Raw genomic sequence first — 25,051 nt, 5'->3', positions numbered from 1 at the left:
CAGGGAAATATGGTGGCCTCTACTTAGGCCTCTCTGCGGGTGTCAGTGTATTCCAGAGAGCATGGATCAAGAAGACCAGTGTATGTGCCTAATGGGATGGGTCCCAGTGAGCAAGGAGCTCAGAGTCAATAGAGGGAAAAGAATGCAGTAGAAAACCTTTGGTGTTATACAAAGGTAGGCTTCAATTCCAGCGATATCTTTACATATATTACTTAACCTCACTGAGCTTCATTTCTCTCCTCTGTAAGATGGGAATAATAATAAATGACATTTTGCCAGGCATCTGGAAAATGAAATGGCATGCCATTTCATATAAGGAATATTCCAGTGCTATGATAGTCTATCCACTCCTTCTGCTGACCCTGATCAAGAGAAGTTGATGGTGAGACCATCATTTACTGGAGTCAATCTTCCCTCACTATTTCTACAACTCTGATAGCATTTCAAGGCTGAGTTGCATAGAACCTTTAGGTTTGACCTCTCACGCTCTGAACACACCTGCTAACTTCTAAACATTTTCTGTCTCCTTAGCTTTCCCTGGTGTTTTCATATCTTTCTTGCCCTGTGGGAGGCAGTGGTGTACACACTCTTTTTGATGCAAATGTTCCTTGAATTGGCACAAGGGTAGGACAATGTGTTCTTTCCAATAGCTGTTTTAATAATGCTTGGCAGTGTGTTGGTATTTTTGGCCAGAGTAGCGCATTTTGAGACCATATCCTCAAGGAATGCTTTTCAATCTGTCCTAAGTCTCTTTTCTAGGCTGCATAGTTTGGGTTTTCCATTGATGAAAAGCACTTCCCTTTTCTTGCCCACATGAAAGTTTATCTGTCCATTTTCTGGGCCACTCCCATCCCTCCGTGTTGCCCAAGGCACATGTAAAAAATCTCTTGGGATCTTCCTGTACTTCATGCCTTAAAAAAAAAACACTATATTACCTGGAAGAGCATAAGGTTCTAAAAACCAGAGGTACTCTGGTATAGTCCCTCTTGGGGTTCAAGGATGCCAGAAGGTACATTGAGGATGAGGAAAGCAGGTAAAGAGTGAAGGAGCTTATGATGGGTGAAGTGAGGGGCATCAGACCAGGTGGAGGATGGTACAGATACTGAGAGATAAGACAGGTAAACTAGACCCCAGTCAGGGGCACAGCAAACAAAAGCACCCCCAAGAAAGCCAGATAGGCTAAGAAGGATACCTGTCCTTTCTCTCTTTTATTGTGAGTATGTGGCTCTGAAGCAAGTGATTCTGCTCTTGACTGTGGAAGGATTTCCAAGAGATTCTGACCAGTCTCCCCACTGCGATGATATAGCTCCTCAATTACCATGGAGACTTCCATTTTAAAAATAGCCACTGGGTGGAATCTTAGTGCAAAAAAAAAAATATCCAAATATATCGTAGCAGTTGGTTCCTTACACCCTTGTGCCTATTTACTCCCTTGAGGATTTTCATCAGGTTTGACTTTTCCTTATGAAGAACGTGTTTATTCCTCCATATGTTCCATTGGCTTAAGCAATGAGTGATTCCCTGGTTGAAAATGTGTTACATGGTCCTCTTGCTTCTTGGAGGAACAGAGTGTTGTAGTAGTTAGGTGTGTGGCTGCTGGAGGCATCTCGCCCGGTTCAAATCTCAGCTGTGCCTCCTAGTAACGGTGTAACATTGAGGAAGTTACTTCACTTTTCTCTGTGTTTAGTTCTCTCATCAACAAAATTAGGCCAGTATGGTACCTGCATCTTGGAATTTATGTGGTTTAAAGGAAGTAAATCCTGACAGGCACTCAGAACAATTTCTGGCACGTAGTGGGCCCTCAGAATGTGCTAACTAAGATTTTTCTTTAGGGAGCTCTGAATCACCTTTGCATGGAGTTTACCTTTGTGGCCTTGGTTCTCCACAAAGGCACATGAACAAGTTAGTCCACAGGTCTGCAAGTTCATAATGTTGCTTCAGAGCTCCAAGGTGTTCCTTCTAGGCCTCCTAGTTTATCTCCACATAGTTGTCCACTAGATTCAGAACATTCTCCTTATGTGCTCCACATCTGTCAGCTTCAAAAGATGATGAGGGATATCTTAACATTTGACTGCCTTGGTAAAGAATTAGTCAAGTAATGCAAAAATGTTTATCTCCCTTGCCCCCTTCTTCTTCTTCTTTTTTTAAAGATTTTATTTATTTATTCATGAGAGACATACAGAGAGAGAGAGAGAGGGGCAGAGACACAGGCAGAGGGAGAAGCAGGCTCCATGCAGGGAGCCTGATGTGGGACTCAATCCCGGGTCTCCAGGATCAGGCCCTGGGCTGAAGGCAGTGCTAAACCACTGCACCACTGGGACTGCTCTTTTTTTTTTTTAAGATTTTATCTATTTATTTGTGAGAGAAGCAGAGAGAGAGGCAGAGACACAGGCAGAGGGAAAAGCAGGCTCCCTGCAGGGAGCCTGATGGGGGACTTAATCCCAGGACCCTGGGATCATGACCTGAGTCAAAGGCAGATACTCAACCACTGAACCACCCAGACACCCTTCCCTTGCCTCTTTCTCAACCCTAGGCCTACTTTTGCTCCGTGATTATTGAGTGGAACTAAGGATTCACATACTGGCGTGCTGCCCTTGGTAGAATGAAAGTCTTCTCTCTGGCCTTGGAGGGTTTTGCAAAATGGCCCTTGAGTGTTTGAGACTCCCTGAATAGACCTTCATTTGGACTTGCTTGCTAATCTCCCCAGTCATCCTTTCTCTTTTTTTAGCTTGGGCAGTTTGCTTTTTGTTTTTGTTTTTTAATATATCCATATCCTAGTTTTCATAGGCTGAGATTCACCTGATTAGCCATGCTTGTTTTCATTTTTCTGTTGGGTTTTAAAGACCTGGGTATTTTGATTCATTGGAATCTTATTTTCCCTGGGCTTCTGGTAAATTTCAAATACACACACACACACACACACACACACACACATAGTATCTCGGGTTTTCTGTTGAGTCTTAGTTTTTAAATACTGTTTCTCTCCATTTCAACAGAAATGGAGAATGCTAACAGTAATTATATACATATTTGTCTTTTGTTTTGTTATTCCAGGATCAAATATCTAAGGATTAAAGTGGAGATGCCAAAGATTCTCCAACTGGCAATTCCTAGTTTTGTAACTGATGAGGATATTGATTGGGATAGGAGTCCCCTGTCTTGCTTGTCATTCCTAGAAGCCTCAGCAGGGATGGAGGTTGGGCACATAAATAAACATTATGAACAGCTTCACCATTTCCTTGAAGGAAGAGTCAGGTTGCTGGTGGAAATGTCTTGAATAAGATCTTCCATTATCCATCCTTGACAGAACTTATGTTTGTTCTTTGAGATTTTATGGTGGTACAGTGCTTCTGTAAGATCCTGAGTGCTTTATAGCTTAAGGAGTAGAGAAAACTCAAAACAGCTCAGTTCTTAGATTTTCAGTTTGAAGAAATAGTATTTTTCATAAAGAGGAAATCCTTTTCACACTACCAATGACCTTCTCTATGAATACCTCCCACGAAGACCTCTCATGAATACTTCTCCATGAATACTTCCAATGATGGGGAGTTCAGAACCTCCCATGAGCCATTATTATATCAATGCATAAATATTTATACTTTTTAAAGTTTATTTTTTATAAAATATTATTTTCATTTAACAGCTGGTGCACATTTATGGATTGGAAGACTTGCTATTGTTAAGATGGCAATACTTGCAAACTGACTTATAGATTCCACATGGTTGATGCCAGACATTCAAACTGCCTTTTGCAGAAATTGACATGCTGATCTTAAAAATCCCTTAAAATACAAGGGATGTGGGATAGATGAACAATCTTTAAAAAGAAGAACAAAGTTGGAGGATCTAAACTTTTCAGTTTTAAAACTTGATACAAAGTTACAGTAATTGAGATGGTATGGTACTTGGCCTAAGCATAGACATATACATCAGAGGAATAGAGAGTCCCCAACATAAACCCTTACATAATATATGTTCAATTGATTTCCACAAGGTTACCAAGACAATTCAATAGGGATAGTCTTTTTGACAAACCGTGCTGGGACAATTAGATATTCACATGCAAAAGAATGAAGTTTGATCCCCTACCACACAACATATACAAAAATTAACTTAAAAGGAACCAAGACCTAAATGTAAGAATTGAAACTACTAAACTCTTAGAAGAAAACATAGGTAAAAATCTCTGTAGCCTTGGGTTAGGTAATGGCTTTTCAGATATGACACCAAAAGCATGAGAAACAGAAGAAAAAATACATACACATTGGATTTAATCAAAATGAAAAACTTTTGTCCTTCAAATGACACCATGAAGAAAATGAAAAGACAATGTACAGAATGTGAGAAAATGTTTGCAAATCATGTATCTAATAAGGGAATTTTATCCTGGGGATAAAAAGAACATTTACAACTCAACAAAAAGACACCTAACCCAATTGAAAAATAGGCAAATGATTGAAATAGATATTTTTTCCAAAGATATATAAATGGTTAATAACGTGAAAAGAGGCCCAACATCATTAGCCATTAGGGAAATGCAAAGCCATAATGAGGTATCACTTCATACCCATTAAGATAGTTATGATCAAAAAGTTGGCCATTGACAAGTGTTGGTGAGGATGTGGAGAAATTAGAACTGTCATACATTGCTGGTGGGAAGAAACATGGTGCAATCACTTTGGTAAACACTTTGTTATTCCCTCCCAACGGTAAACACAGAGTTACCGTATGACCCACCAGTTCCACCTCTAGGTATATACTCAAGAGAATTGAGAACATGTGTCATGCAAAAAACCACAGCCCTGATTACATGGATGAGCCTTGAAAACATTAGAGAAAGTGAAAGAGGCCAGACACAAAAAGCACATATAACTCATGATTCCATTGATATGATTTGTCCAGAATAGCAAATCCACATAACAGAGAATAGGTTAATGGTGGCCGGGGGTGAGAGGGTCTGCATGGTTTTGTTAGTCTGTAGGAGGATGATGAAAATATTCAGGAATTACATAGAGTAATAGTTGTACAGGTTTTTTTGAAAGTACTAAAACCCACCAAATTGTGCACTTTGAAAGGGTTGATTTTATGGTTTGTGAATTACATATCAATTTTTTTAAATTATGAAAAAAATAGCAATCCTATGTGGACACTGCCCAACTTGAATAGATGCCTGGACCTTGCATGGGGCCCTTTTTGCTAGATTATAGAGATGTTCAAAGGAGGGCCAAGGGGCTGGCCAAACAGTGTTGAGGGTCTGGGTAGTCAAGGATGTGGCTAGTTGCCAACTGGTGTGGACATACTTCAGCATTTTAACAGTGGTATGAACATACTGGTGCATATCCACTGACTGTTAGCTCTTACCTGTGCCTGAATCATATGACTTCCATACCCTACCGGGAGCTATAGAAAACATATACAACTCACGCATGGCTTGAATATGACTATCATAACACCAAGAAGTTTGAGCTCTGAAAACTCAGAGTCCTTAAGTCTGTGGGTCAGGAGTTGATAAAATAGCACTACAATCAGTATTTTTGAGTAGGGTCTCACAGAAAGTGGTGGAAAAGTGCCTAGTTCTGTTGAATTATATTATAATGCAATATGGAAGTCTCTCTCTCTCTCTCTCTTTCTCTCTCATTCCTTTGACCTCCCTCCATCTCTGAGAAAGGTCATTGTATTTCGCAGGAAGCCTCTGTTGTCTGCCCAATGCCATTTTCCTCATCTAAGTTCAGAATTACATGAGCCTATCCCAGGTTTCAGAGATATGTCATCTTGGAGGTAAATCTCCCAATTCAGTATGTCCTTAGCTACTCATCAAACCCATACCCACAGCAGCTTTGTGTGATGGAATCCACTATATTCCTCCCAGGTAAATAAATACATGGCTCAATGCATAGGAAATGAAATTCACATGGGAGAAGAGAAGAAAAGTCACATATTATTTACTCAGTGATATCTTGTCTCATTGCAAAAAGTGTTTGAGGCGGTTTTCACAAAGGTATGCAAGCAGTGAAACAAGATGAATGAAGGGGGGGTGACAGTATCTGGAAAAAGGGAATAAATATAAGGACATAAGATAAAACTAGTAAAAAGAGTAGACTGTTAAGTGTGTGCTGCTAGACGGGGCTTGCATATTTGGCTCTGGGCATCCTAGTGGCCAAAGCACAGAGGTAAACATCATAGGCTACAGGCAGCTGTTCAGAGGAAGAATAACTTTTCCAAATGTTGTGGCCTAAAGAAGCTTCTCCCACAGCACCTCATAAAGAACAGAGTGTGGGATGCAAAGTTATACTCACCAGCACCCTGAAAATAGATCCAATGGTGCACCTCTTAGGAAAGTTGGTTAAAATATCCTTTGATGCAAGTCAGTGGCTTCATGCCCAAACCCACTTCACAAAGTGGGTGGATGGGTAGGTGGAGGAAAAAAAGCTTTTCAGAAGCACCCACAGGAGTCTTATTTTGACGAGACCCAGGCGATACCTGCAAATGGGGGGCCTTTGGGGAAATCTATTGTTGAGGCTTGATGGGATTGCCATCCTCATTACCAGTACAGCAATCTGGGGCCTTGCTGGTCAGCTTTTTGCAGCCAGCAGTGCCCTTCCCATTCCACCTCCATCCCATGCCCAGACTTTTTTTCTGAGACTTATTGGAACTTGATCATGTGAGGCAGTAAATCATTGAAGTCCAGAACAAATCTCATTTGACATTTTTATCTTGACTCTTCTGGGGACCTTTAATTAGCATGATTGCCATGTGGGAGACGGCTCAGATGGAATCTGTACTGCTCTTGGTTGGCATAATGGTTATTGAAGTTTTTCTAGTTTCAGTTCCTGGTCATCTAGGAAAGACTCTGATTAAAAGTGATTAAAACTCCTTAATATGGTCTAATAAGGGGTGGTTGGCAGTGCATGAACATGGATTTAAAAATGCATCAGAATACAAACTCATATATGAAAAAAAAGTACTCCTAAGAGTTCACTATGGTTTGCTCACCACCCTGGCTACCCCAGCACCATGGTACACACTGCCACTCTACTGGCATGGCCACTGTCCCATAGCTCATGCAGCCAAAGTATCCTCAGCCACATTGCCCACAGCTAGGACATTCTCAGCCCTTGTTCATAGTCCATGGGCTTTGGGGAGCATCAGAATATGTTGTCATTGAAGATGGAACTTTGGTTAGCATTAAGGGTCCTGATTCCCCCAGTTTCTGATGTGCAGCTTGCCTTGAAATTTCCTGCTCTTGGGATCCCTGGGTGGCTCAGCTGTTTAGTGCTTGCCTTTGGCCCAGGGTGTGATCCTGGAGTCCCGGGATTGAGTCCCACCTCGGGCTCCCTGCATGGAGCCTGCTTCTCCCTCTGCCTGTGTCTCTGCCTCTTCTCTCTCTCTCTCTCATGAATAAATAAATAAAATCTTTAAAAAAAAGAAATTTCCTGCTCTTGTAGAAGACACTATGGCAGCAGTTCTTAGCCCCCCAGTAGACATTTGAGAATGTCTGGAGACATGGTTGTCCTGATGGAGTGGAAGATGCTAGTAGTATATGATGGATAAGGCATGTTGCTAAACATCCTGTAGTCCATAGGACAGCCCCCCACAGTCAAGAACTATCTGGCCCCCAATTTAATAGCACCAAGGCTACAAAATCCTGCACTATGACTTTCAAAGCAGACTTCCACAATTACATTGCTTAAAACTCAGAATGACCTGGTGAGGGAGAAGGTGTAACTGATTTACCTCCATTTTACAGATTGAAAAATGGAAGCTTGGAGAGAGAATGATCCTTTCTACTCTTCCAGGGCCAGGCCATCTAGCTCTCATTGTATTGCCACTCAAATAGATTGTGTGGGATGATGTGAGCTTTGGGGTCTCTACAAGTGTCTAGAGGGGTATGGGTTTTACCTGAATGCTTACACACATCTCTAGAGAAACCGTGACCCCAGGTGTCTTAATGTAAGAAGGGTACTCCAATTTCTTACCTTTCCCCTGGATATCAAAGAGCACATATCCATCAAAAAGTATTGTAAAAAGTTAGACTTGGTCACAATTGATACTTGGGAGGAGTAGGGTTATTACAGTGGGTAAAAACATGATTATTTGCACAGTCTGATACCAGTTGACCTTGACATATTGACATGCTTTGGGGCCCTGGCAGTTACATAATGTGTGACCGTCTGTTGTGACAATAGGGAGGGTTGTGTTTTTAGAATAAAGAGCTCATGATCTGCCAAAAAGCATTCATCTAAAAAATGCACCCCTCAACTATCTGTGTGTCTGTCTGCATGCATATTTAGAGGTGTTATACCTTCCAGGGCTTGTCAATTTCGTGGGATGATAAACCTGAGAAGGGTCACATGGGATGATAATAATATAACTATAATCACACTATCACCACCTGAGCATTTTAAAGGATTTGTAGCATTAAGAGACTCCATAAGAAGGGGTTCAAAGCGAGGCCTAGTCTCCCTTCTTAGGGCATGCATAGCTGTTATTGCACATTGCCTATGTGTCACATTTATAATTAACATCTAATTTGTGCTGATTGTGGCCAGGCGCTGAGCTGTGCATTTCACCTACATATCTGTAACTCCTTGGTTATCACCATTATAATTACCCCCACTACACAGTGGAAAGACTGAGCCCGGGGCGGGGGGTGGGGGTGGAGGCTGACATCACTTGCACATGATCCACACCTTGCTGATCACAATAGACGTGAAACTTGGGATGGGCTCATTCTTCTTTACCGCGTTGCCATGTTAACCATTCATGCAGTTGTATTTTACTCTTTGCTCCTTGATCAAGAAAAATACTCCCATCCTCATTTGAAGAAGAGGAAACAGGGTCACTAAGGCATTGAGTGAGTTGACTATGGTAGTAGTTTAGAGCACAGAAATCACATCTCCTGCCTCCAAAGGTAGCCAGTATGCTCAGGGGGATAATAGACAGAAGGAAATCCCCAAAGAATTCATCCACAGAAGTTTCTGAGATAAATTGACCCGACATTAGTCTCTGTTCTTTTACTGATCCTATCGAGGCTAAAGCAGCTCTGCTCTGAATGGAGTGCACTACATAGTGCTCGGAGCTGAGAATTACTCCATGTGCTACAATGCATAGCTTGAAGAGCATCATTTAATGGCAGGTGTCTTGCCTCGGGGCTGGTGAAGTAAAGTCAAGGGCACATAAGGTTTTTAATCCCTATTCTAAGTGCTGTCACATCCCCTAAGGGTTGCAAGCATGCTGTCCTGGGTGTGTGCTGAAAGATCACCTGCGCTCCCACACCTGCTCCTTTTCAGGTGTCCCCAGTGTTGCTTCTGTTCCTCATCGGTCACACTGGAGAGACCTGGCACTGCCCAGACCTCACCTCCTCTCCCACATTTAATCAGATTTAGTCTGATTTGCTGAAGTTAACTTTGTGTCTCTCTGACATCCATCTCCCTGGCTCTCCTACCATGATCCCCGCCCTAATTTACCACTGCCCAGCCCGTCAGGGGTCACCCTTTAACCCGGAGGGCCACACACCATACAGGCTGCAGCCCCAATCTAGGCCACCACCTGTTTTTGCACAGCGCCAGAGCTAAGAAAGTTTTTTATATTTTTAAATGGTTGGAAAAATATCAAAAGAAGAATCATCTTTCGTAACACATGAAAATGATATGAAATTCAAATCTCAGTGTCCATAAATAAAGTTTATGGGAACAGAGCCACACTCATTCATTACCAATCGTCTGTGGCTGCTTTCACTCGACGGCAGAGTTGAGTAGTTACAACAGAGACGTGTGGCCCGTAAAGCCGGAAATATTTACTATCTGGCCCTTGACAGAAAAGGCTTGCCGGCCTCTGTCCCGTCCTGCTGACCACCACCTGTCTTTCTCTCCCCTTCACCTTTATCTGCTCTTAGGTCATCCACTCTTTCAAATCCTTCAGGAGTGACCCATCATCTGAGCTTCTGAAGTTCCTTCAGGATCTCCCCAGCTAATTGTTTCCATTTATTCCCCAGTGAGAACCCTTTGCATTTCCTCAGATCTATCTTAACCTCTCCACTAAGACCATCACTGTCACAGTTCTTGCTGCTGGAGATAACTTCCTTTCCATCTTCTTACATGGAAATCTTCTTTCTCCTTCAAGCCTCACTGAAAAAGCAGCCTGCCCCAAGGAGATTGAGTCTCCCACTGTAGTTAACCTCTAGAAATGCCCTAATGCTCTCTTGGTGTTGCTTTTATGACAGGAGGTCCTTTCTGTCTCAGCCAAAGCCAGAGGGCCCTAACTAGGATTGAGGTCCCAGTGGTGTGGGCGCCCTAGAGTTGGTAAGTGCCGACCGAGTACATCTGCCTAATCAGGGGCTCCCCGCTCCCGAGGACAGGGCCTCCCCCCCCGGGGGGGGGGATTCCTGTGAATTTACAGGAAGTTTGTTCTCCCCAAACCCTATGACATTGTTTTGAAAGTGGGAAACAGAATTTTACATTTGGAAATTGACTTTTAACATTAAGTAGAGGGGCCATTGTCATTAGCTGATACGTCACCTAATCCAAATCTCTTACCCATGAATCCACCCAATAGATCCATATCTATTGATCCATTATCTCTGTCTTCCTTTATCCATCCATCAGTCTTCAGCTATCTGTCATCAGTTCATAGCAGCCCGGGCTTCTCCCTTCTCTCCACTGCACACTTCCACTACTGTCACTTGACTTGGTGAAGTCCCATTTTTGTAATGTTACAGGTTGTACCCTATACTGCCCCTACTGAGCTTCTTCCTATTTTCTCCCTTACTCGTGTTTTATGTTCTAGCTGAATCATACTCTTTGCTTTTATGGAAAGACATCCCTGTCTTAGTTTGCTAGGGCTTACATAACACAATTCCATGAACTGGATAGCTCAAAACAACGTTTGTTGTCTCACAGGCCAAAAATCCAAGGCCAGGGTGATAGAGCAGAGCCATGCTCCCTCTGAAGACACTAGAAAAGGATCTGTTTCATGCTTCTTTCCTGGCTTCAAGTACTTTACTAGCTCTCTCAGGCATTCCTTGTAGACATGTTACCCCAATCTCTGCCTTCTTGTTCACATGGTGTTGTGTGTGTGTATGTATGTGTGTGTCTATCCAGATTTTCCATTTTATCATATTAGGGCCTGCCCTCATGAACCCATCTTATCTTGATCATCTACAAAGACCCTTTTTACAAATAAGGCCACATGCTGAAGTGCTAAGGATATTTTTGGGAGGGGCACAAGTAAACTTACAAGGATTCCCCACTTGCCCAAGCTGCTCCCACCATTTGGAATGCCCTAGCCTCCCCTCACCTCATGTATTTCTGCCTAGGAACCATGTGTACCACCTCCTCTTTCCCCTTGTATGTGATCACTCCTCCATTGAACTCCCCACTGCTCTGAGTAGGTACGTCTCTCTTGACACTCACTGGAGTACATCCCATATATAAGCATTTGTTCTAGGAGTCTAGTAGACTGTAAACTACTCCTCTCCTTTTTTTTCCTTTGGCTCCCAGAAGATTGATACTCAGATATTTGGAAAATTATTGCTAGGTAATCTTAGGAAGGTGTATCCCTCACATTCTTGGCTCTGGATTAAATTTTAAGCTTCTAATCTATGACAATAATTATGTCTTACTCATCCTGGTATTCCCTTTTTCCAGTTCTGAACATAGTCGCCCATGAGCATAGGTGACCCTCAGCATGGGTCAGCCATTTAGAGATTTGGAGCACAACAGAAGCGGAGGTTTGAGTCTATTTGCTGGTATTGGCCACAGTGCCTGTCATTGCAGAATGCTGATACTTTGTGACCTGTATAACATATGTCTGCCACTGTTAATTTGGGTCGTTAGGGAGATTGTGACACCTCCACTGCCCAAAATGAGTCTTTTTTATATGTCTTGTGAATATTCATGCTTTCATTAAAGAAATTAAAGAGGGCCCAAAAAAGTTTAGGAAATATTGCTCTGTACAGATGAATGGTTGGACCCTTCTCTGTCTCCTTTTCATTTTCTCCTCCCAGCATCTTCAGTATCTTCTTCATCATCACTAATCATAGGAAATCAGAGCCAGAAAAGCATCTAATAAGTTTATATTATTTAATTGTTAGGGCTATAAATTTATAATGCATCAGCTCTCTGATCCTATTAGCCTTACCCTGCTCTAAGATAATCTTCTTAAAATTGATACCACCCAGGGATTTGGACTTTGTTGATTACATTTTCTGCTAGACTCTGACACTTGCCTTTTTCTCATTGAATCCCAAACAATATGGTCATGACCCTGAGGAGAGTCAGGCACCTTGCAGCACCAGAAAGACTTGAAGACTTTAGTTCTGGGAGGGCCACATAGTCAGGTCAGGGGTAGGAGGTACTGATGCTAAGATAACAATTTTTATTTCTTTCCTTACCTCACAGAGATATTTTGAGGCTAACATAATCATTATTTAAAGTTTTTGGAAGAAGAAATGCCTTGCAAATGCCAAGATACTATTGTAGAACCTCAAAATAATGTGGCATATTGTTATACAGATTCACACACATACACGAGTCATGTCACACGGTTCTAAAAAACAAGTTTTTCTATTCTCTAAAATCCTGGTCTGTCAGGTGGGAAAATAGGGAGAGCTTTTGCACATGCATCCTGCTTGGATTTCAACATAGCAGAGGGGTTAAGTGCAGATTATTTTGACTCAGTAGGTTTGGAATAGAGCCTGAGATTCTTCATTTCTAGCAAGCTCTCAGGTGATGCTATTGCTGGTCTAAGAACCATACTTTGAGGGCAGTCCAGGTGCCTCAGTGGTTTAGCACCACTTTCAGCGTGATCCTGGAGACCCAGGATCGAGTCCCACATGGAGCTCTCTGCATGGAGCCTGTTTCTCCCTCTGCCTGTGTCTCTGCCCCCCCCCTCTCGAATAAATAAATAAAATCTTAAAAAAAAAACATACTTTGAGTAGTCTGGGATTAGAGGATGGAGAAACCACTGGAGGAGGAAGAGAAGCCAACAGAAAAAAGAAAGCAGAAAAGTGGGAAGATGAGTAGAATGTCCCAGTATTATAAATGTCATAGGGGTTATGAGGTGGTCAAGGTGCCACATGTGTGGATTGATCAAGGTAAAGAGGAATTGAGAAAATCTCATTGTGGAGTAATCATTGGTAACCTTCAAGAGAGTAGTTTATCTGGAGGGAATAAAATTTAAGATTATGGAGAATTAAGCATGAGTGATCTGACAGTGGGGATTATATTTAGAATCCAATTATGCAAAATGTTGGTGCCTAAAGGAACTAAGGATATGGAGTGATAGCAAATGCTATGGTAAAGTGGAGAGCATTGCCCCACCATTTAGGCTGTGAGTCTGTGAGTGTGAGTCTGGGTTTGTTACATGTGCACATACCAAATGATAGAGGTGACCATATACAGATCTCTGCGGAAAGGAATAGTACAGGAGAGAGGAAAGATTCTAGAGATAAGAAATATTAAAGAAGTTAGTTGGAAAAAAAATTTAAAAAAGAAGTTAGTTGGAAACAGGATTGAAGGCATCACTTAAACGGTTAGCTTTTGGAAACAAGGAAAATATGTGTTCTAATGTAGAAAGAAAGAAAAATAATTGGGCTCTGGTTAAGATGGTGTAATAAGTTCATGCTTTAGTGTCCCTCCATTACTCCAAACATAAACAATGACAGAAAAGCATAAAAAGACATAACCAACCCTCCCCTTCCACCCACCAACAAGATAAATAACCTGGTGGACCAGAAAGAGTACAAAAATAAAAAATGATGAGCAGAGCTACAGCCATTCTCATTCTGGCTTCAAGTCGAGGCAAAAAGTAGGGATGAGAATTTAGCTCTGCAGGGATCTGCAAAACTATGTTTGCTCCAGATTATTAGAGGATTAGATTCACTGCTTGAAGTTATGGGCTGGGAACAAACTTTTACACTGATGAAAAGAATCTGAAAAAAATAATGTTGTCATTCTCTATTTGGGAGTACAGGAAATAGGAATCTCTGAGCCTAAGGAAGTCAGGGAGAAACGATAAAGATGCAGCCTTTGAGGTGATGAACTAAATTTAGCCACCCAACTAGCTGCAGACTGTTCTGCTGTATCCTTAGTACTACCATGTAGGGGCCCCAAACCATCATCATAGGATTAGTTCAAAATTGATGTTGTAAGAATCCAGGTAGAGGCAGCAGTAAACAACAACAACAACAACATTAAAAAATAATGAGTGGAAAAGGAAAAAAAAAGAAAAGGAAAAAAATTCCTACTCAAAATAAACTATAATTGAAAGCATGAGGCATGTGAGAAAAAAAAATAATGATAAGCATGCCTGTTATCATGACTTTTATTCAAACCTATTCTGGTGATCTTAGCCAATGCAACAAGACAAGAAAATAAATTTAAGAATTAGATAGATGACTGTCCTAATCATGAATGATACAATCACCCTATAGAGAACATCAAAGAACTATAAAACTTCCTAGAGAATTCAGCAAAATTCCAAATACAAGATCAATAAACAAAAATCAATATATTCCCTAAATGCCATCAGAAAATTTAATTGAAAACAAATCATATTTATAATATCAAAAATGGAATAAAACCAAAAAAGTGAAGCTTTAAAAAAGTATAAATCTCAGATATGCAAGATTTTATGGGAAAACCAAAACATTATTAATAATATAGAAGAAAAATAGTAAGTGGAGCATGAATAGGAAGAACCAATATAATAAAGTTGTTGATTATCCCCCAGCTCCATAAATTGTAATCATCCTATTGTAATGATCCTGTATTGCCATGATACATTTGTCAGAACTAAGAAACCAGCATCAGTACATTGCTATTAACTAAACTCAGTATTTTATTCTGATTTATTGTTTTTCTTCCCAGATGTCCTTTTTCAATTCTAGGATCTCATCCAGGACACCACATTACATTTAGTTATCATGTTTTCTTTGCTGCTTCTGATCCATGACAGTTTCTCAGACTTTCCGTGTCCTTAATTACCTTCATAGTTTTGAACAGGACTGGTCAGATTTTATGCAGAATGTCTTCTAATTTGGGCTTATCAACTGGGGTCATGGGTTTTAGGAGGGAAGACTATAGAGGCAAGTGCCATTCTCATCACATCACATCCAAAGTATATGCTTATCATATGGCATCACTGATGATGCTCACCTTGATCACCTGGCTGAGACAGTGTTTGCTAGGATTCTCCCCTGTAAAGTTACATTTACCCTCTGCTATTTGCTTTGAATGGAAACTGATAAGCAAAGCACATTCTCAGAGTGGAGTTAAGCTTCACCTCCTTCAGTGAGGAATGCCTACATCAATTATTTGCAATTTTTCCCTAGAGTAGATTTTTAAATGTACTTTTAAAGGAAAAGGAGAATATCATTTGACTTTGAGGGTGGAGAATCTTAAGATATAGATTATAAATATCATAAAGGGAAAGATTAATGCATTTGACTACATGAATTTAAAAATATGTCTCTATAAGATGCCATCTACTCAGTTGAAAGACAAACCGTAGACTAGGAGAACATAATTTCAACCCATGTATCCAACAAAGAATTTGCATACAGAATAAATAAAAAAGACCAGCAGCCTGTTATATGTAGATATATACATTACATATCTATATATACACATGTTATATATACACACACATATGCACACATATAATACACACAGTGATGAAGATACAAACAGACAATTCACAGATCAGGAAACTCCAGCTGAGATGATGCACAGCCTCAGTAGTGATCAGGGAAATGAAGCACCTTTAAAGTGCAAGGAGATAATATCTACCACACATCAAATAATGATGACATCAAATAATGTCAGATGTGGGGATGCAGGGCAAGAAGTTCACCCATTTAGTAATTTAGATACATGAATTAGTAACATAACTTTGGGGAAACACTGAAGAACACACTGAAGGATTTATATGCACAAAATAACAAGGATACCTTCTAAAGCTATTCTTTTCAAACATTTTTTTGCACACAAACCACCTGAAGAGCTTGTTAAAATGCAGATGTTGATTCAGTGGGATCTGAGATTTTCTATTTTTTACCAAACTCCCAGCCACACTTGGAGTAACAAACCTCTAGAGTAGAAGTCAGCAAGTGGTGGCCTGTGGACCAAGGACCAAATGTGGCTCCCATCTATTTTTATAAATAAATATTACTGGAACACGGTCATTTATTTATGTGCTATGGCTGCTTTCAGACTAAATGGCAGAATTTAGTAGTAGCAACAAAGATTTGATGATTTGTATAACGCCTAAAGTATTCGTGTGTCCCAATGTAGGAAACGTTTGCCAACTGCTGCTCTAGAGAAACTCTCCCACATGCACATAAAGAGACTTGTGTAATATTTATTGCAGCTTTTAAAAAATATTGACAAAATGGAAACAATTTTCAGTTGGTAGGACAGATAAATAATTTGCAGTATATTCACATGGTGGATTACATCAGTTAAAATTAATGAATGAGAGCTGCATTGGATCAACATGGTTCAACATGGTTAAATCTAGAAAACATCCCTTGTTTAGGCAAAACAATACTATAATTTGTTTATTGTTATATACCTATGTAGCAAAATTATTCAAAGATGCTTAGAAATAATAATCATTTCTAAGTGATTAGAAAGGAAGTTAATCAGGAAGTGATTAACTCTGGTTTGGGATAAAAACAGGAACAGGATCATGGCCAGACTCATTTGGGTTCTCAACCATAGCTATAATGTATTATTTCTCTCAAAATTTGGGAAAAAGATATGAGAATATTCTAAGTTGTTAATACTGGGTAGTGGGCACATTGTTTTTCTATTCCCCCAACTATTTGGGTATTTTCAGACATTTCAAATATTTGAAAAGAATAAAAAGAATCCAGAAAAGGGAAATTATGCTTAAATGGGAAAATACAAATATATACTCATATATATTTTGAAATTCAGAGAGTGAGTGGGTGGGGGATGAAGATAAAGGTCTTTATTTTTTTATTATTTTTTTAAAAGAATTTATTTATTTAATTATGAGAAAGACAGAGAGAGAGGCAGAGACACAGGCAGAGGGAAAAGCAAGCTCCCTGTGGGGAGCCTGATACGGGACTCAATCCAAGGACGCTGGGATCACACCCTGAGCCGAAGGCAGATGCTCAACCACTGAGCACCCAGGCACCCCAAGATAAAGTTTTTTAATACATAAGGCTCCTTCTCTTCTCAGTTAAATAAGAAGAGATGTTCTGGTGTCACAAATTGTCCTTTATGTAGTTAATTTTGAGAATGGTGAATATGCGACTAATCTTACTCCATGGCTTATGGAATATTTTCATTTTAAGAGGTAACTTCATCCATATCCCAGAGTGGAAGGAATTTCTCTCTCTCTCTCTCTCTCTCTCTCTCTCTCTCTGGGACTAAAGTTCCCCCTCCTTTCAGCCAAGATCTACCAATTGTTGGGACAATCTTTGTAATGCCAAGGGTAGAGCCCCCAGGCACATTCTTTACTTCTGAGTGCAAGAGTTGCATGTCAGTCAGGGAAGAGTCCTAAGAGCCTTCAAGATTCCTTTGAGGACCAGCCTTTTGCATTGTCTGAGGATCTCAGTGTTCTGTGCCCTCTCATGTCACCTAGGTGTGGATGCCTTCCCATTCTGACTTCCCATGGATATGATTCTATTGGCCAAAACACATTTGGGGTACATCTAGTTTCAGCCCCTTCCCTCAGTATCTGCACACAGCTGGAACCAGACTTGGCACATGGGCCAGGGCAGTCCCATCATTTATTTTGCAAGTTGTATTAAGTCAACTTTACAAGAAGAGGTACTGCATACTGAAGTTGGGGAACAAGTTCCACACTCTTAGCCAGGAAGCATACAGCAGGGACATTTCAATTCTAAGAACATTTCAGTACCCCTCAGAACCCTTTGTAAGCATGTTTGTCAATATAAGGATGTGGGGATAATTGAGTCAGATCATGTCCCATGAACATAGTATATGAAGAGACCTGCTAGCTGGCTCCTGACAACCTTTGGTCAAGTGCCTTGTACATTTAAGCACCGGGAACACACAGCCAGCTGAGAATACAGTGCTGCCTTGTCTCCCAACAGCAGCCTTGTAAGTGGTCTTCAGCATGTTTTGTCATTGGGACTGTTATTTTGAAACACTATGCCCTCTTACCATGAGATTCAGTTCTGGAACGAACTCTACTTTCTGAGATAGGTTTGTCCCTTGGATGTAGGTTTTCAGCCCCTTCTTTATAATTGTTCACTGTGACCAGAAGGAGCCTAGGTTTGGTCATTATGGGGACCGACAGTGAGGCTTGCTGAGATGGCATTCTCCAGTTCTTTAATGCATAGCCATAACCTAGTGCTAGCTTTATGCTTATTGCAAAGTTTTAAGCTCAGATGCTAAGGCAAACCATGCAGGTGTTGTAAACAAGTGGAGGGGTCAGGTAGAGGATAATAGGGAGTGGTAGAGTATATGGTGAAGTGGAGAACACATGCCCTGTCTAAATTGAGTGGCCACCATGTTGCTCTAGCTGATTTGCACTATGCAGAAATAGCTGGCCCAGCATTGCCAGAACTCTTAGATTTTCAAGGGAAGCTACAAATACAGAAACTTTAAATGTGAAATCTCTCAAGTTTTAAATGTTGGCAACTAAGTAAAAAATTTTAAAAAGAAATTGTGCTGAAAAAAGACACATCCTAGAGCCACATATGGCCTATAGGTTAGGTTTGCAACCTCAGAATAAAAGAAGAGCTATGAGAAATTTAAGCAATTTTTAAGAGACTTTTAAGCAAGCTAAGTCATGCCCAGCAAGACTACACATTTTAGTGTCACCTACCTGGGTCATTGCCACCAGCCTTCTACTGAATCAAATGGCAGGAGAAGAAAGAAATTAGATAGAAACAACAGAGTAGCCACATTAGGAGGCAAAGTAGAGAACAAAGTAACCATTGTCCTATCCTCCAGGGATCGCTAGGCCTCCTTGGTCACCTTCTCTCCATGACCTTGGAGAGGCCACCACACAAGCAGGACATGAAGCAAGATATGTCTATCTGTGAGGGAGATTTTCTTTACCATAATACACTCTTTTTTGACCCTTCTTGTTCATGTAGTGGTCTAGAGGAGGGTGCTGGGGAGAGTTCTTACCTGCACCATCCTTGGCTTCCCAGGGGTATTCTCAAATATTTCATCCTCTTGCTGTGGGTGTGACTATATTCTGGATAATTGCTCTTCTCTCCAAACTCATTAGCATCTCTCTTTCATCAGGCTTCCTTTTCATCCTTCCTAAGCTGAACTCCCAAAAGTATCATCAAAATGAAGGAGTCAATGTGTAGATGGAGTTTGGGTTTCCTTTCTTGGAAGGTCCCAATGCACGCAAAGTGTTACTGTAAGAGTGATGGGTGTGGCAGGGCAGAAAATGAAGCAGCCTAGAGAAAGGTTAGACCAAGCACTTGCTGAAGGGGGGCAAAAGCAGGCATGGGCATGCTCATCTTCCTTGCTAGGGAAGCTGTGAATGAGGAAAGAGCATTCTAGCCCTCTATCGGGCCTTATAGAGGGAGCTGTATATAAAGCCCCACTTGCCCTGGACAGTGTCCCCACCACTGACTGCTGCCTTGACTTCCATGTCAGCCTCTTGTTCTTGATATAGATTTTCAACAAAGGGAAGCCATATTGCAAATTAGTTAATTCTAAGGACTTTGGGGTTATGAAGAGCTTGGTTCAAAATCAGACTCTGCCACGAAGTGAACTTGGTTGGTTTGTTTGTGTTTTATTTGTATTTATTTGTTTTTTAAGATTTTATTTATTTATTCATGAGAGACACAGAGAGCCCAGAGAGAGGCAGAGACAAAGGCAGAGGGAGAAGCAGGCTCCGTGCAGGGAGCCTGATGTGGGACTCGATCCTGGATCTCTAGGATCACGGCCTGGGCTGAAGGCAGCACTAAAATGCTGAGCCAGCCAGGCTGCTTGGTTTGTGTTTTAAAATATATTATAGGACCTTAGTTTCTCCATATTTAAAATAGGGTTAATAATAGAAGTTTTTTAAAGATACTGGGGGATACTGGATTAGCTGTAGGCAGTGCCTGGTACTATCCCTACCATACGTGTTGATCCTGGAATTCCAGGGGCCTCAGCGATGCCTCTGATGGTAGGACTATTACAGCGGGACATTGGTTGGGGGATCCCTTCTTTAGTCTGTGCCTTCCTACAGCGTAGTTCAAAACATCTCACCTCTTCTTCCCCTTCGGGAAAGCTGGGGAGACTGTGGATAGAATGCCCCCCCTGGCTGGGGTGGGGTGCAGAGTGGGCTCCTCACCCTCACATCTGTCCTGATGGCCCCTCCTACTCTTACTTCCTGGACAAGGATCTGAATTACCCTGTGTTGCTGGGTCCCTGTTCAGGCACCCCTGACCTCAGCACCAGGACTCCTGTGTATTTCAACCTACTCCTGAGTCTAAAGTGCTTTTCTCACAGCCGATACCGTGTAAGTGCTAAGCACTAGTGTGATGTAGCAACTTGAAGATGACAAACGAATACATTTGAAGAGGAAATGTTGGAAAATAATCCAATAGAGCTCCATTTGGTATTGGGCCTTTTATCAAGGCCATAACCTAAACCACTTTATGGAGTTAGGTAATAAAATTATCATGTCAGATAACAAAAGGAGGAAGCAGGGACAGAATGGGAAGCCTTGAGAATCTGAAGCTGCATGAGGAGTGTGTAGGCAGGAGATGCAGGCACGTTCTCCCCCGTGGATGCTGGAAAGCTGGAGGCGCTAGACTCGCAAGGCCAGAGCATGCAGTGGAGCTGAGCTGAGACCCCAGAGAGGGGTGGGTGATTGGGATCTGCAAGGCTGACGGTCTAGCCCCCTTTTGTGCTGCACGCCATCAGAGCTGAGCCTTTTCTACTCCAATGAATCTTGAAGGCCTTGCTTTTGAAGGTTGAACCTGCTTTCAGCCCAGTGGGATTAGGCTCCAGTGCTTTTACCCAGTCCTGTGGGTGCTCAGTGCCCCTTCTTCTCCAGCCTTCCTTCCCAGCAACCCTCACTTCCCAAAATGATTCCAGTCTCTGGCTTACTGCTCAGGAAACTATACCTAGACAGTCCCTGCAGACCAGGCTCTGTTCTGAGTCACAGAGGACCTGCAGCGAACTCTATGCTGCATGGCTTTGGGAGAGCTGTCACCAGATGGAGGAAGAGGTTAGACATAGAGGTCTTGGGGTGTGGTGGGCGAAGCCTTCTTTGGAGTGGGCTTGCCCCTCCTCAGTCTTCCTTCCACCCATCTTTGCCTTTCCTGGGTCAGTGTCCATGGTGGTCCTGGTCTCCCCTGCCCTCCCCCAAGCAGATGCCTTTTCCTTCCTGTTCCAGGGTTGTTCTGAGCAATAAGGGGGGGGGAATGGAGGATCTTGGAGCAGTGCCTCCTATGCTATCAGGATTCAGCACTTAGAATCTTGGAAAGGCTCCACCTGGGAAAGAGTTCCAGAGAAAACAAACTTCAGATCCCGGCTAATATGGGAAAAGGCTCATGTTCACGGAGGCAGCTTCAGGGACCTTGGCAGAGCCTTAGGCAGGCTTGGCCCCTGCCTTTAATGGATCCGACATGGAGCCTTCCAGGGCCCATGATGCTGCATGGCCTCCAAAGGAGACTTCACTCTCAAGCTGTAATGATACACTTTTTGTAGGATTTTTAGTCCTTGGGTCTAGTGAACCAACAGCCTTGGTTCCAACTGTTTATGCCCTAACGAAGGCAAGAAATATTTTAAGGGACCAAACTCAAAACTATCACCGCCCCCCTCCCCATCCCCTCCTCATCCCCTCTTATCAAGTTGTTTTCCTCTTGGAGATTAGCTGAATTTTTTTCTGAGGGAGAGAAGAGGCCAGAAAGAAGGTCTTGGGACCTGCAGGGTCATCACCCAAGTGATAAGAATCATCCTTCTGGCCCTGGGAATGGCATGCAGACTAGCAGCGATGGGCACAGGGTCAGGGTGCTGTGGCCCAAGAAGGGAGATGGGAGGCAAACATGCTAGGGAAGGGTTGGACAGAGTTCATGATGATGACAAGTCTTTCCTGACTCCCTGGTTACAGTTTGTTAATGCCGCTGTGTGATACTCCGAGGACAGCGTGTCTAGATCTTATGCATAAAATAAACCAGGTGGCCCTACAGGTAAAGCAGGAGTAGGGAACACCTGGGCTTCCGTTTCTGGCATTGTGCACGTGAAAACGACGTCCCCTGTTGTTGCACTTGGGGCTCAATACTGACCATTAACTCCCCCATGTCTGCCTCTTCTGCCAGGGGTCTTTTCAAACCTAGACAATCATGGGATATTAAACTTGAAGGATAATAGAGATCATCTAGTCTCATCAACTCACTATATATATGAGGAACCTGAGGTCCAGAGTGGGGAAGTGTCTTACCCAAGGTCACATGGTGAGTTACCTCCTTTGACGTCTTTGTATTCAGTACAGACCCCTCCCCCAAATGATTTTGCTGAAGAGTACTAAGACCTCATGGGGTCTCCATATGTCCCAGAGGACTGGGGGATGACTAGGTGCCCAGTGTGGGATTGCTACTAAAATCCCATAGGTCAGAGGAGTCTTCCAGGGAGGACATGTCATAGGGCCAAGGTAACGGGTGTGGGAGAAGCAAGAGAGGGACTGTAGCCCAGAGAGAAACAGTGAAGTCACACACCTCTAGGCAGGCCGCCCAGACCAGTGGCCTGCACCCCTTTCACCTCAGAACCAAGAGAGCCCTCATCCTGGGCTAACACCACATCTTATCCTGAAGCTGAACATGATGTCATAGACAAGGAAGTTTCCCTCCGTCCTCTCAAACCTGACCCCGCTCCCTCTAGATCAGAGAGCTCCCAATGCCCAGATTACTCAACTGTATTTTGAACATCATGTCATCTGGGAATGAGGAGGGAGAGTCTCAATGCAATCAACTCAGTCTCTTCCCATCGTAGCTCCAACATCCAGCTCACATCCATCCATTGTGACCTTCACATGCCTGCACGTGGCTTTCATGAGAAGATAGGCTTGCTCCTGTCTTGTCCGCACACACACACATCAACAAACATACACACTATACAGACATTATTTTACAGACACTCTTAAAAATCTGGGGTTGATTGAGAAACCTCCAACTAGAGGTTTGATCAGGAACACCCACGTCTCTGGACACTCTGGACATCCTGATTCATTCAGGCCATGGCCATGTAGCCAGACAGGAGCTACCAGTGTCATTCCTCCAGAACATTGCCATCCCCTCTATGATAAGGCCAAAAGAGCAGCTGTTATTTCCTAAACTTGCCATGGAGCTGGTGAAATGAAAACAAAAAGTCAACAAGAAAGAGCTGGCAGGCTTGGAAGAATAGCGCCCCTGCCCCCAGGGGTGGTAGTCTATAGGATTCCAGCTCCTAGGATTAGAAGTGACCCTTAACAATGCAAGTCCCGAGGAAGCGTTCCCTTCCACCTCTCTGCCCCGTCAGTGACCGTAGTGGTGATGCCCCTTTCCCATCTACCTGTCCGCTCATCCTCAGGGGATCCTCCCCAGTAGATGAAGCTGCTCCTGCTCCTCCGTGACAACCCAAGGCCAAGCCCCACATAGTTTGTTCATTTCCCTTCCTCTCGGTTCAGTGGAGGCTGCAGCAAAATGGAGTGTTTCCAGTTTCTCTGACCATGCTTGGTTTTAAGTTAATCCCCTCCTCCTGTCCTTCCCTTTTGCTGACAATTCATTTGGCAGTTTCCAATATATATATGTATCCATATCTCTAACCCTTCCCCTCCCCACCCCCCCCTTCAAGCTCCCTCTCTGTTTCCCCTCTTAGTTTTGGTCTTCTTTGGGGGTTTTGGTTTTTACTTTATTTTGCTTTTTTCTGTTTTTCTGTTTTTTTGTTTTTGTTTTTTATAGGTTTCAGAGAAATTATGTTGAATCCAATAAGCCTTCCCGGACATTCCAAGCCTCTTAACCATGGCATCTATGTTGAGGATGTCAGTGTTTATTTCAGCAAAGGACGTCATGGCTTTTAAAAACTCCTTTTAAGACTCCCTGTTTTGATGTCACCTTGGTAGGCTGGGCCCTCTGAGAGGTGGGAAGCTCTAGGCGCTGTTCTCTTTGGATCCGGGGATGCTAAGTAGAAACTGCATGAGCCACCGGTGCCCCCTGCACCCTTTAACACCACCAAGACGGGGGTCCTCCCCCATCCGTCACCGGCAGGGTTGTCCTTCCCCTCAGACATCACTGTGCTCCTTTTACCCCCTGGCCTCCAAGGCAGCTCCTGCCACCATCTTTAGAGCCAATAAAGAGAATTAAAAACCTGTGCACCAAGAACCATCTTTTAAACACACTCTAGCCATTCTCTTGCTTTACAAAAACAACCCAACCACCACGAGAAAGCCTGACGAAGTCCAGCCGTGCTCCGGCCTCGCTAACCCTGCTTGGAAGTGTGGGGTGTCCCTGGCTCTCCCTAGGATATCAGGCTATATCCATTTAGCGATCTCATCGCCCTGCAACCTCCAGTGGGGAAGAGCGGCTAAGCAGAGGTGGAGACCACGTGGTGAGAGAGGGGGAGCCAGGCCCAAGTGTTGGCACAAGATTAGGTCTCAGAGGAAAGAATGGAAACCAATCATTTTATATATAAATATATATATATTTATATAGATAGATAGATACATTTGTGTATCTATCTATCTATCTATATATATATAATTTTTTTTTTTTTTTTTTGGTGGAGAAAACCATACTTTTTTGGGACACATTTTTCCCCCTTCCTTCCTCTTCTCTGGAATGGCTCACAGTGAGTGTGGTATTACAAAACTCCTTGGCCCCTACATCTGCAGTCCTGACGAGCTTTTGCTACAGGAGGTCTTGCCCGTGAATTGGCCGTCCTCCTAGGACCACAAGGGACCCAGGGAGTCAGGGGCCAAGACCCTTCCTGCTAGTCCCTGGCCCCAGGATTGGCTCTCTACCCCCACTTTCATTTACTCTTGACTCTGAGAACTTTTGGAACCCAATGGAATCACCATTTCAAGGCCAAGATGAGCTGAAGGGGAAGAGAAGGAAAAATGG

At 42.6% G+C, this 25,051-nt stretch overlaps 1 protein-coding gene across 4 annotated transcripts in view; it reads left to right on the top strand.

Annotated features, from left to right (window-relative positions):
- Positions 1 to 25,051, top strand: part of NTRK3 (neurotrophic receptor tyrosine kinase 3) — a 382,091-nt gene that overhangs the window by 255,667 nt on the left and 101,373 nt on the right. The window contains exons 13-14 of one of the 4 annotated variants that reach the window (XM_041751781.1): positions 22,277 to 22,411; positions 23,894 to 24,329. The exons of the other annotated variants lie outside the window; for them this stretch is intronic. Coding sequence (XP_041607715.1) covers positions 22,277 to 22,411; positions 23,894 to 24,012 — 254 coding nt within the window. The 3' untranslated portion in view covers positions 24,013 to 24,329. Of the gene's footprint in view, positions 1 to 22,276; positions 22,412 to 23,893; positions 24,330 to 25,051 lie in introns of those variants that run through there. 4 annotated transcript variants of the gene reach the window in all.

Source organism: Vulpes lagopus, chromosome 4 (assembly GCF_018345385.1).
Source record: "Vulpes lagopus strain Blue_001 chromosome 4, ASM1834538v1, whole genome shotgun sequence".
NCBI classification, from domain to species: Eukaryota; Metazoa; Chordata; class Mammalia; order Carnivora; family Canidae; genus Vulpes; species Vulpes lagopus.
Note: the sequence above shows the minus strand (reverse complement) of the source record. Positions and strands in the feature narration are given on the sequence as shown.